The 12,635-nt window shown below is 38.9% G+C and overlaps 1 protein-coding gene across 3 annotated transcripts in view; it reads left to right on the top strand.

The window, feature by feature from the left end:
* The window catches only part of RABGAP1L (RAB GTPase activating protein 1 like), a 213,847-nt gene that overhangs the window by 167,949 nt on the left and 33,263 nt on the right, over positions 1-12,635 (top strand). Inside the window, exon 1 of one of the 3 annotated variants that reach the window (XM_015831998.2) lies at positions 7,655-7,899. The exons of the other annotated variants lie outside the window; for them this stretch is intronic. Coding sequence (XP_015687484.1) covers positions 7,789-7,899 — 111 coding nt within the window. The 5' untranslated portion in view covers positions 7,655-7,788. Of the gene's footprint in view, positions 1-7,654; positions 7,900-12,635 lie in introns of those variants that run through there. 3 annotated transcript variants of the gene reach the window in all.

Here is a 12,635-nt window from a genome sequence, read left to right as displayed (position 1 = left end):
CACAGCCAAGCTCCCACCCAATCAGCTCAAACCCCACTGGCAGTTAAAAGGAAGAAACAGCTGCGATCACACACACTACTCCCAGAAGCACGAAGCTGAAGACACCAGCCTGAAGATGACGAATGTGACTTCGTCGAAACGTCGCCAAGACACTTCTAATTCTACGCGGGAGAAAACCCGAATAACTAAAGACCTACATGTATAGGTCTTTATATATGTCCACGAACACAAGCTGGCGGTCAAAAGAGGTGAGCAACGCTCCCAGGTGTGGGCCCACATGGCGGAGTCTGGACATTGTTTTGATTTCAATAACGTGCGTGTCCTAGCCAGCGACAACACAAAAGGGGGCCGGTTAATCAAGGAAGCCTGGCTCTCGAATGGCGACTCCATCAACCGGCACATTGACCTGTGCCCGGCGCATCTGGCCTTGAAGGTGTGGAGCGCAGGCGACCCCCAATCCCAGCACAGATGGCAGAGGGCCGGGCGGCACACCCCCGTAGAAGAAACAAGGAGGGCACAGGCAGATAGAGGAGCGGCCACCAACACCTTGGAGAGCTCGCCACCCCCCCACCCCCCACCCCTGGAGAATCAGAGGGGAAGGACGCCCCCGAGGAGAGCCCTGGGCTGCCCCACTAGCAATCTTCGGGGCATCCAGGTGAAAGAGGCGGACCAGAGACAGAAAGAGACTGGGGGCGAGGGGAGGGGCCGGCTAGGAGCAACAACGACCCGAAAATACCGGAGGGATGGGGGGAAAACCGGACTGACCCCCTGCCGTGAAACGAACTGCCGGTACCAACGAGGGTAGCAGAAGGACGACTGGAGGCCCAAGGACGATACGGAGACTAGAAACAGTGAAAGTGGGGGGAGGAAGAGAGTTGGAGCACTTGATAACGATGGGGAAATTTGGTTGACAGCAGTGGGGGGGCATAATTGGACTGAGAGCCATGGCGAAGGCCAGAGGGGTGAAAGAAAAGGAAGGGGGTTGGAAGGACAGTTGCACCAGTCTAAGAATGGAGGAGAAATTTGTGGCAAGAGAGACTAGAGTGGCGAGAACATCTGGACTGACGCGGGTGCTATGAATATCAGAAACCGGGAAAGGAAAGGAGGCGAAAGGAGACGAGACAGAAACCGTAAGAGCGAGGGATGGGTGAATGTGAGAGAGGAGAGAATGGAGAGTAGGCGAGGATACAAGGCAGAGGAGAGACAGCCCCATGGAGCAGGAGATGGCGATTGGTGGGCAAAGGAGGGTTGGAGAGAGGAGGAAGATGGCAGAGGATACGATATAGCAGAGGATGGGGGGGACGACAAGATCAGCATGGAGATTACGGGCAATAGTGAAGAGGGGGGAGAAGAGATAGACAATGGGGCGAAGAGCCGGTTGGCATTGATGGGGGTGTGTGGCTGGACCGATGGCCACGGAGCAGATCGAGCAGAGGAGGGAGAAAAGGGGGGGTGGAGAGGCGATCCCACCAACCCGGGAGCAGAAGAAAGATCGGCGGAAAGAAGGGTGAGGGGGATGAGAGCGCCTGGACCCGAGTGGGAGCTAGGAGTACTGGGGACGGGGGAAAGAAAAGAGTGGAAGAAGTGCACGACGGGGCCGACAGGAGTGAAGAGACCGTGAAGGCAGAAGAAGGGAGGATGGAAGTTAGGCGAGAGCAGAAGAGAGAGGGGAGACAGCCCCATGGAGTGAGGGATGGCAATTGGCGTACAAAGGAGGGGCAGAGAGGGGAGGAAGAGGATAGGGGGTATGCCATGGTGGAGGATGAGGGGGTCAGCAGGAGCGATAGGACGGACAACAGAGAGGAGGGGAGGGGAAAGAAGGGAGGAAAGACGGAGTGATTGTGTAGGTAATAGGAATCGAGCGGAGGAGGAAGGGAGGAAGACGGAAGAAAAGGGAGGGGGTGGGAAGAGTGGCAACGAGGCCCCGGAGAATGAAGGGAACGAAGAATAACAACCAGATCGGAGGCAAGGAGGACGGGCAAGAGGAGAGAGATAAGGAGCGGAGGACGGTGGGGCCGACGGCACTGTGAGAAAAGGAGGGTGGGAAGGGGGAGGAAGCAGAGGACACGGAGGAGTTGCACGAGCAGAACAAACGGGCAAAGGAGGGACGGAGAGGAGAGAAAGAGGATAGGGGATATGCTGTGGGCGAGAGTGGGGGGGGTAGTAGGAGCGGGATGACAGACAACAGAGATGGGGGGAGGGAACGAAGGAAGGAGGAACGGAGTAATAATGGGAGGAATGAGAATCAAAAGGCGGTGGAAGAGAGGAAGATGGAAGTAAAAGGGTGGGCGAGAAGAGTGGCAAAGAGACCCCAGAGAGTGAAGAGAATGAAGGATAGCAACTGGATCGGAAGCGAGGAGGAGGAGCAAGAGGAGGGGGATAGGGAGCAGGGGGCAGTGGAACCAGCAATACAGCGAGCAAAGGGGAGTGTGGAGGGGGAGGAACGGGATGGCATGGAGGAGTCGTACGACCTGAGAAAGTGGGTAAAAGAGGGGCGGAGAGGAGAGGAAAAAGATAGAGAAGGTGGGGGGGATAGTAAGGCCAACGTGATAGGCGATAGAGATGGGGGGAGGGAAGGAACAGAGGAAAGACAGATTAACAACGGGGGAAATGAGAGCCGGGCGGAGGTGGAAGGGAGGAGGAGGGAAGTTAAGGAACGGATGAGGAGGACAGCAAAAAGGCCCCAGGGAATGAAGGGTAGCAACCAGACTGGCAGTGAGGATGATGGACAAAAGGAGGGGGACAGAGAGCAGGGGACAGTGGGGTTGGCAATACAACACAGAAAAGATGGTGGAAACGGAGAGGAATTGGAGGACATAGGGAGTAGGTATAAACAAAAAGGGGGGGGGCAGGATGCACCGGACCCAAGGCCACAGACAGAAGCAATTAGTAGCATGTATGTAGGTCTTTAGTATATATATATGATTACACCTTGACATTTTAACTGCTATACTGCAGTTTTACTTTTTACAATATCTTTTACCATGCAGCCCCCCAACTAGGGGCGTTAAGCAGGCTCAAGTCACAACTGAAAAAGAAATTTGTATGTATGTATGTGTGTATATATTATATTATATTATATTATATTATATTATATTATATTATATTATATTATATTATATTATATTATTATATTATATTATATTATATTATATTATATTATATTTATTATATTATATTATATTATATTATATTATATTATATTATATTATATTATATTATATTATATTATATTATATTATTATATTTATTATATTATATTATATTATATTATATTATATATATATATTATTTTATTTTTATTATTTTAGATTTGTTTAGAAAAATTGTTAAGTCAAACGCACAAAATATCTCAAAGATATTTAATATATTCCTAAATCACATATTTAGAAGAATGTTTTCAGTGTAAAATTTATAGTAAGATTTTTCTATGTACATATATAGACCCAAGTTCTGCTTAAATAATGTGTTCATAATGTAAAAGAAAAAAACTTCAATTTCAAAATAGTTGTGCAACTATTCTCTCTGGTTTTATGTTTTCATCTTAAAATCTTGGCTTCATACAAGTGTTTTCTCTTTAGGCATTATTCAAATCACTGTACTCAATTAGTTTTTGCACAGAATGGATTCATTATGAAAAGTTTGGATTTTGACTGTCTTGTCTTGAATGCAGTCATAATTTTAATTACTTTTTAAAATATTACAAATTAAATATTAAGTATTGTCAGTTATTCTAACATTTCATGAGAAGAATTTTAAGGAAGTGACTGAGCAATTTTTCTGGTCTTCCGAGAAATTCCAGCTAAGCTAAAGCAATGACTTCCTTAAACTTGGTGCAATAATTAGTGGATTCAGTTACCCTCACATCAGTTATATACTCAGAGCATAACAATACAAACACTTGATTATGGAACCACCCATTGCAAAGTTATTCTGTTATACGTTAGTAGGCAAAGGAATGAATAAAGTGACCATTGCGACTTGGAGGATCTGATATACAGGTTGTAAATGTTGTTAAGACAATTTTGAATATGATATTGTACTTAACACACTTAAGTTAAAAATATTTATGATAACTGAACTTTTAAAAAAGGAAAATTTGCTAAAAATGTAGAAATACTGTTGAATGTTGAAAAGAGGACTCAAGAGAATCACTTGGCAATTATTTACCCAGGAGGAGGAGTCTGGTAGCATTTTTTCAAATGAACACATTTTATTAAAAAGTGTATGTTTTTGTGAGTTATAACTCACTTCCTGATATGTAAATTTACTGTATGAAATGTTTATGTATCCGTTGAGTAGTTTTACTGTGATATTGAGAAAATAGATTTATTTATTTATTAATTTATTTATTTTGTTAGATCGATTGAGATGGGCTCAGTTTGATGGTGGGATGTAAGTTGTTGAGATCATAACAGAATTTTCAGAGAGATTCATTTTCATGGTTCCAAGATTATGAAAATGACATCAATGAATATCAAGTGAAGGAGCAGTTTTAGGGGGTAAGAACTGAGAAAGCATTCTGAGTCAGCTATGAAGATTTTGGAAAATTATGGAGACAGGCATGTGCTCCTCAGTGATGGTGCCACTGATTTCTGATGTATGTTATTACCAAAGTGGCAGTCATTTTGGATGAGTAGAAAGTTACAAGTCTACTGGCAAGATATGCTGTGTTGATATGCTGCTATAATGATTTTCATAGCTTGAAATTAATATGTGGGATGTTGGTGCCTCAGCATACATAGTTGTTAGGGAGATTGCCAATGGATCTCAGACTCCTTCTGAAGTGTGTTGTGTCTCTTGTTAGGAATTTGAGGGATACTTCCATGGAGTGATGCTGATGGAAAACAAGAAGCAAATATGATATGACAGGGATACATGTTCAAATTTAAACCTACTTTGTCATGAAGCCAAATTAATTCTCCATTCTTATTGTATTTGCAAAATCTTTGCCAGCTATACTATTGAGAGTGTCCCTTAAGCGCAGGATGGGCAGAAGAACAAATTAGTGCAAATTATGATCACTTGTCTAAGCACTTTATGAAAAAAATAACTCATATTCACTCTGAGTTGGAAACCAGATGGACAGAATCAGTTGAGATGATAGAGGCCCTTGGATGTGTTTTGATCCTCTTCCCTATCCTGTTTAGCATCTGAAACTACTGAGAGAGGTTACCCATTACATCAGGGTGAGATAAAAGGGTGTGCTGGTGAAACCTAACTGTATATCTCTGTACCAAATAAGAGATGGAATAGATATCCTAGAAATAATCAGTGTCTGAATGGACACACACTTTCTATATCTGTAGATACTGTTATGGCATGCAAAGGAAGTTTAAAAATAATGGTGTTTTTGAATACCATGAGAGTTGGAAACTTAAGCTCCTAGATGAAAATCATTAAAACAGGAAGGAGGATGAGAAACATTTTGCCATACATTCTACTGAACGATCATTGTGGAATATTGATAGAGTACCACAGCCTTATTTTTAAGAATTGAGATAAGATGGCAATTAGTCACAAACTATTAACAAGCTACTTATTATAGCTGCCCAGTTTTGGTATTTTTTTTTTTTTATGGAAAGGGATAATTTTTAGGACTCCTCTCTTATACACATAGGTATCCTCCCAGGCAATCCAATGCCTGGATTGTCTTTTAGAAAGCTGTGCATAGAAGCTAAAAAAAGAACTAATAGAATATATTTGACGGCTAAATGAAAGAAAAATTAAGATTAGGATTACTATCCAGAAATGAACCGTGTTATTTGTAAGTCCATAAAAAGTCTACTTCAAATGTAGTTCGGCTAAAGTGGGGTATGGTAAAGCTATTTTTTGTATCTTTTTGCTTACAGATGCATTTGATTGAGTCATAAAATATCTAGAATATGTCCTTTAAAGGTTTTTTTTCCTTAGTTTTGGGAAAATTTACCATTTCCTGATTCATCTTTTGGTCTTTAACACAGAATATATGAGAAGGTAAACACCATTGAAGTCTAGGCATTTCTCAGTTGTAAGTAGATCTTTTTGAAAACCTTCCCAGGCAGCAAAGAATCATGGGAAGTTCCATTCCTTGCTACAACAGGTGTCTTTGTTGAATCACCTTCTGCACACATTATCAACCCTTGCTGAGTCAGACTGATAGAACTACAAAGGAGAGTACTTTCATTTCTAGCAAGGATTTTCAACCAGGAAGTTGAAGTCAGAAAATGTTATTTTAAAAAATGCTTTTATGAAAAGATTCGCTACCCCAGTGACACAATCTGAAGAATCTAAGTGGAGGATTTAGATTTTAGAATGACAGGCAAGAATTCGACCCTCTGATGATGCAGAAGAATTACTTGTTTACAATAATGGATCAGAGCTGCCTTCCTTGGGAAGAAAACAAGTAAGCCCACATTAGCCTCAGCATCACCAAACTGCATTACTAAAATAGCCTTTTGGATTAAATATGAGATATTTTAATCTCCAGGATTTAGTCTTCATGCTTTCTCTGTTTAAACCTATTAAAATTCTGTCCAGTTTCCCAACAATAATATGGTGCTTTTATTTCTCTCTTATTTAACTGTACATAATATGACCATGAAATATTTTGGGAGTATTTGCTGAGAAAAATTAAATTGAGGGCAGAGCAAAGTTATATTTTCGTTTTGCAAGTGACAAACGTGACAATTGGATTAGGAAGCATACATTTGTCACAAAAGTATCACTTCTGTTGTTATGTATGTATAATTAGATTTTTTTTATCACAGGGCTAGGCAGGAGAGAATATTGCAGGAAACAGTAATGGAATGAATCATTTTTAAAATATATTCTATTTTTTAATTTATAGATGCTGTTTTCCAATGTTTTAGAAACATTATAGATGGAAATACAATTTTAACAGTTTTTAAAGGTTTTCTTTATTGGTGTGTTGATCAATCTATTAGTTCTCTGAAATGACCAATACCCTTTTCAGTTAAAAATTCAAAGGGATGGGATGCTGCGTATAAAAGTGAGTTGGATTTTCTTTCATTTTTGGAAAAAAATAGTCTATTTCTTGTGAATGAATATCATTTAAATAAGATTTTACCATCTTACTTTTTGACTAACAAAGAAAGCTTGGTTGTGTTACCTTGCACCTCCATTTAGAAGATACCAAATAATTTTTTAATGTTAGAATATTTTTAAAAAAATCAAATGTGCCTTCAAAACACATCCAACCATGCAAATATGGATTCTTTCCAAAATATCTGGCAGGTTATACAGAAAAATCCCAATTGTGACAGAATGCTATTCATGTCTACTGTGCAAATCTTTGGAAAAAGCATAAAACAACTTCCCTTGAGAAATCTGACTCCTCCACTAAAAGGAATCTAGTGTGATTAAATATTGCATTTAAAGAAAGCTTTGTGAGAACATAGGAGTTCTTCGCTGGGACTGAAACATTCCTCTTTCTCTCAGCTTCTTTTGGATTTACTTTTCTGTTGGAAGATTATTTTTTATAGTTGAAGAAAACTTAAGGAAAGATTGTTACCATATGGACATATGAACAGGTGTTTCAACTATCTGTGGCCCACAGAGACCAAGAAAACTCCCAAAGGAAAAGCAACATCCAGGAACTGTTCTCATTGGCTGTGGGAGCTTCTTTTTCTTTTTCCTTTTCCTTTCCTTTTTTTTTTTTTTTTGTTTCTTCGGTGACACTCCCTGCCTAGTCCCTTCAGGTGGCTGCTGTGAAAAAGTCACACCGAGCTAAGCTGAACTGAGCTAATTCTTTGTCGCTGGTCACTGCTAACAGAGTTTGCTGACAACATGATGGAAGAAATTTCCGTCGTGATGGCCTATGACTCTCATGTCTTTAGCCAGCTGTATGATGAAGATATTCTAGCCAGCTTGGTGGCAATCAGCAAACCTAGACATGTGGTAGGTGTTTACATTATGAAATATGATTTGCTCCAATTTATTTTTAATGTCTGTAACATGAAATAAGCCTTCTTTATCTTTTTCAGCCCTCGCTGTTTTAACAGTTTTAACAGTTTCAGGATTGCGACATTGTTTTGAAACATTTCAGATTCTTTCTTGTGTGCAATTCTGAAGACCGATGGATTTGGTTATACTTTAGTGCTCCTAACATGAATAAGAGAGCCTAAAATTACTGTACTCTAGTTTAGCTATTTAACCTCATGTTGCTTAACCTGTAGGACTAGTGAGCTTATTGCGCACACACAAAAGAAGTCTTCTCCACCCTATATTTTTATTTGTGTTTGTATAACGTACAAAAAAGAATGTGTGACATGTGTTTGTGTGTTTTGTTTCACTTGACAATAGAGAACGGAGGTAAATTTCATAGAAGAAAGTTGGCTTTAAAGAAATTAATGTTTCTCTGCAGTACTTAGTTTCATTGGAGCATTAAGTCTGGCTATTGTGTTGCTTCTATAGAATCTGAGTCCACTATACTCTTGAGAATGTTGGGAATGTTAATCCTTAATTTAGCTGTACAAATATCTAGCTGAGCAGAATTTATACTGAATAATCCAATATACAGTAATCATGATTTAAGCACATTCTGTTTGGGCAAGTATATTGCTGAATAAGAAACAGTTTCCATTCACCACAAACCTTACCATAATGCTTTACAAAAATTATTTACTACCTAATAAAACAATAAACTATGCTAGAGTGCTTCCAAATGAATTTAATTTATCCTTAACAATCAAGTGGAATGTAGACTTGTATCCTTTCCTTTAGTGCTTTAGTTTAACAAAATTATTTGTTAGTTAATTGTTTTGGCCTTCCAGATAAAGGTTTTGGCAGCTTCTAGCAGTAAATGAGCATTTTTACATTTGCATGTCAAGTAGGTATTTGTGCATATGCATTTGGTGAATAGTCTGATATGCTGAGATAGTACTTTGTACAGGGAGATATAAGCAAGTCACAAAAAGATCAACATTCATAATTAAAACTGAAGAATTAAAAATATAACTCCTATTTTGGGTTCCAATGTTTTCCACCCTTCATCCTCATCTATTTAACTCAGAAAACCTAACATCTAATCTTTTTGATTTCCATATAAAATATGTTACCATGAACGTATTTTGATTCTTCATTCAGATATGAATATAGATGTGTAAACACTTGTTCTTAACAATCACCAGATGGAACAATTAATTATACGCAGAGAAATAAAAAAAATAGCTTAATAAGAACTGTAAACCTTTGCAACCTTTGTCATTTGCCTCAATCTGTGAAGAAAAATTACTTAAAAATATCTGGGCGATATTTTTAGAATATAATAGCAGAGAAATTCTTAGTACAAATTTCAGTAAAAGAATGAAATGAAATAAATTACTCCATTTTCCAATAGGATCGAACATTTAGAAAATAATAGAATAAAAATAATGAAATAAAATACATGAACCCATTTTCCAGTAGTGTCCCATGCACAATCATATCAGGGCATTTATATCTGTATATAGAAACAAACAATACTTTTTCTTAGTATCAAAAGGATATTGCCTCAGTTTTGGTGTGATTGTTAATATTGGCCTTGATGGTTAAAAGCAGAATTTTCAAACCATTAGACAGCACTAAGGCAAGCTAGCAACCAAAGCCACTAATTAAAATTCTTACTAAAAGCCTATGTAAAAATGGCTAATCAGCTTCCAGTCATGGAGGGATACTGTACATAGAACATAATCTGGAATGGAGAGAAAGGAAAGAAAAAAAGAAAGGAAATATATTTGGCTTGAACCCAGCTAGTGAAGGATTTAGTATTGACATTTTCCAGTGCTAAACCTATGAAGTAGCATTTTTCAAGAAAATATTTTCAATCATATATTTTTGTTGAACATCATGTGATCCTGACTATTAAAAAACTCAGCTGAAAACTCAGTGCCAAACCCCCCTTTTAGGTATATCTTAGACCCGTGGTGGCGAACCCATGGCACGCGTGCCACAGGTGGCACGCAGAGCCCTCTCTGTGGGCACGCGCGCCATCCCCCTAGTCCTAGGCCTTCAGCTGGGTTTTATAAAACCTTTTCGCTTTAGGCCTCCGCCGCCGTGTGCAAAAAAAAAAAAAAGGTTCAATCAATCAATTTCAATTTCTCGCAGGAAAAAAAAAATCTCGCAACGTTGGAATTGATTGATTGAACTTTTTAGTCCTGCCCAGTCTGCCATTACCACTGCAGCCACACCCACCCAATTGGCCACACCCACTCAATGGGCCACGCTCACCCGGCACCCTATGATACATAAGTGGGTTTTGGGTTGCAGTTTGGGCACTCGGTCTCTAAAAGGTTCGCCATCACTGTATTAGACCTACAAGCAGGGCTTTTTTTCTCATAGAACGCCCAGAACGGAGTTCTGGCACTTTTTTGGATGGAACCTTGTAGGGTAGGCAAGGCGGGTTGTATGAAGTGTGCGAGTTCCGACACCTTTTTTTTTTTTTAACAAAAAAAGCACTGCCTACAAGTATGCTAATTCTACCACTCCTCACCTGTAACTATCCTTTTTGACAATACTATTATTGTAATACAGTAGGATGCAGTGCTAATAAAACATAACAAATATGTTTTTGGAGTCAGTTTGAAATACAAATGGCAGAGTACAATATGGATTTTGTAAAATATCAATTTTTAAACAACTTATTGTTTTAATGTAAAAAAACCCCTCAAGATCATATTATATTACATATAGGGAAGATTTTTGAAATCAGCCCTAACAATCTTGAATAATGAATTTATAGCTTAACTTGACATCTTTGAATAGTATTATCACCTTTCCATATGCTGATGGTGAGCAAGGTCATGGGCAGAAAACATCATTGATCCAAGACTGTAATCCTGGAGTAGCACTGTCTTTCCAATATCAAAGATCATTCTTTTTTTTGTTATACTACAATGCTTGGTAAATGTTCATACAGTTTACTTGGTTCTTCATTTACTGATAATTTCCATTTTTATTGTGTAATTTAAAATATGTTAAATATTATAGATCTCAGTAACATGATATTAACTAATGTATAGATTTTAAACCAAGACCCAGCTATAATAGGATAGACCTGTATCATGTGAGCAAATGTACCCTCACTCAATTTACACTTCCAGCATAATCAAGTTGACAAGAACATTTTTTATGTCTCTAACTATTCTGTCCCTGGCTATGCAGTAAACAGAAAAGAGAGCTTCTTTGTTGAAATAATTGCCTCTTAAGATCATAAGGAGCATACTTTACAAAAAATACTCATCCAATTAATTAACAAAAACACCTAACTTGACAAAGTTCGGCCAAACAGCACTTGACAGAAGGTTAGCAGTACCAAGTGAATCTCTGGGGCCACCATAGATGAGGGCCACATGCATTTTTCTAGGAATAGAACCCTTCCCCATCTGAACACATGGGCCAGGCAGATTCCAGCTGGGGGTGACAATCCTTAAAGGAAATATCAGAGAGTTCGCTTAATAACGTTCTAATTCTGCTTGATTCCTCAAATAGGATTTAAAAATAGAAGTCAAGAGAAATACTAGTGATAGTGTTGAAAACAGGAAAATTAAAATTCCCATCATATGACAGTAATAATAATAATAATAATAATAATAATAATAATAATAATAATAATAATGATGATGATGATGATGATGGTAAAGTTGGAAGGGACCTCGGAGGTCATCTAGTCCAACCTCCTGCTCAGGCAGGAAACCCTATACCATTTTGGACAAATGGCTGTCCAGTTTCTTCTTAAAAACTTCCAGTGTTGGCGCATTCACCGCTTCTGGAGGCAGGTTGTTCCATTGGTTAATTGTTCTAACTGTCAGGAAGTTTCTCCTTAGTTCTAGGTTGCTTCTCTCTTTGGTTAGTTTCCACCCGTTGCTTCTTGTCCTGCCTTCAGGCGCTTTGGAGAATAGCCTGATTCCCTCTTCTTTGTGTCAGCCCCTAAGATATTGGAACACTGCTATCATGTCCCCCCTCGTCCTTCTCTTCGTTAAACTAGACATACCCAATTCCAGCAGCCTTTCCTTATATGCTTTAGCCTCCAGTCCCCTAATCATCTTTGTTGCTCTTCTCTGTACTCTTTCTAGAGTCTCAACATCTTTTTTACATCGTGGTGACAAAACTGGATGCAGTATTCCAAGTGTGGCCTTACCAAGGCATTGTAAAGTGGTATTAATACTTCACGTGATCTGGGAATATTTGGACAAGAATAATCAAATATCTTCGGCTTTTATCTTTCTTGATGCGGAGAAGGCCTTTGATAAATTGGAATGGCAGTTTTTAAACAAAATGTTGGATTATATGAACTTTGGAGATCAATTTAAAATAGCCATAAAGGCGATATATCAAAAACAGACTGCCCAAATAATCATAAATGGAGACCTGACAGAGCCTATAGATATACAAAAAGGTACTAGACAAGGTTGTCCACTTTCTCCTTTACTATTTGTATTGTCACTAGAAATTTTATTATCCAGAATTAGAGATTCTACAATGATCAAAGGCTTAAGAATTTCTGCTAAAGAATACAAACTTAAAGCTTTTGCGGATGATTTAGTTTTTACATTGTCTCAACCAGTTGAGTCACTGGAATCTTTGTTGCAAGTGCTGCATCAATATGGCAAGGTGGCTGGATTTAGAATTAATGTTAAAAAGACTAAAATTCTCAC

Source organism: Protobothrops mucrosquamatus, unplaced genomic scaffold, assembly GCF_001527695.2.
Source record: "Protobothrops mucrosquamatus isolate PMUCROS unplaced genomic scaffold, P.Mucros_1.0 scaffold_294, whole genome shotgun sequence".
Classification (NCBI taxonomy): domain Eukaryota; kingdom Metazoa; phylum Chordata; class Lepidosauria; order Squamata; family Viperidae; genus Protobothrops; species Protobothrops mucrosquamatus.
This window is presented reverse-complemented; position numbering and strand designations above follow the sequence as displayed.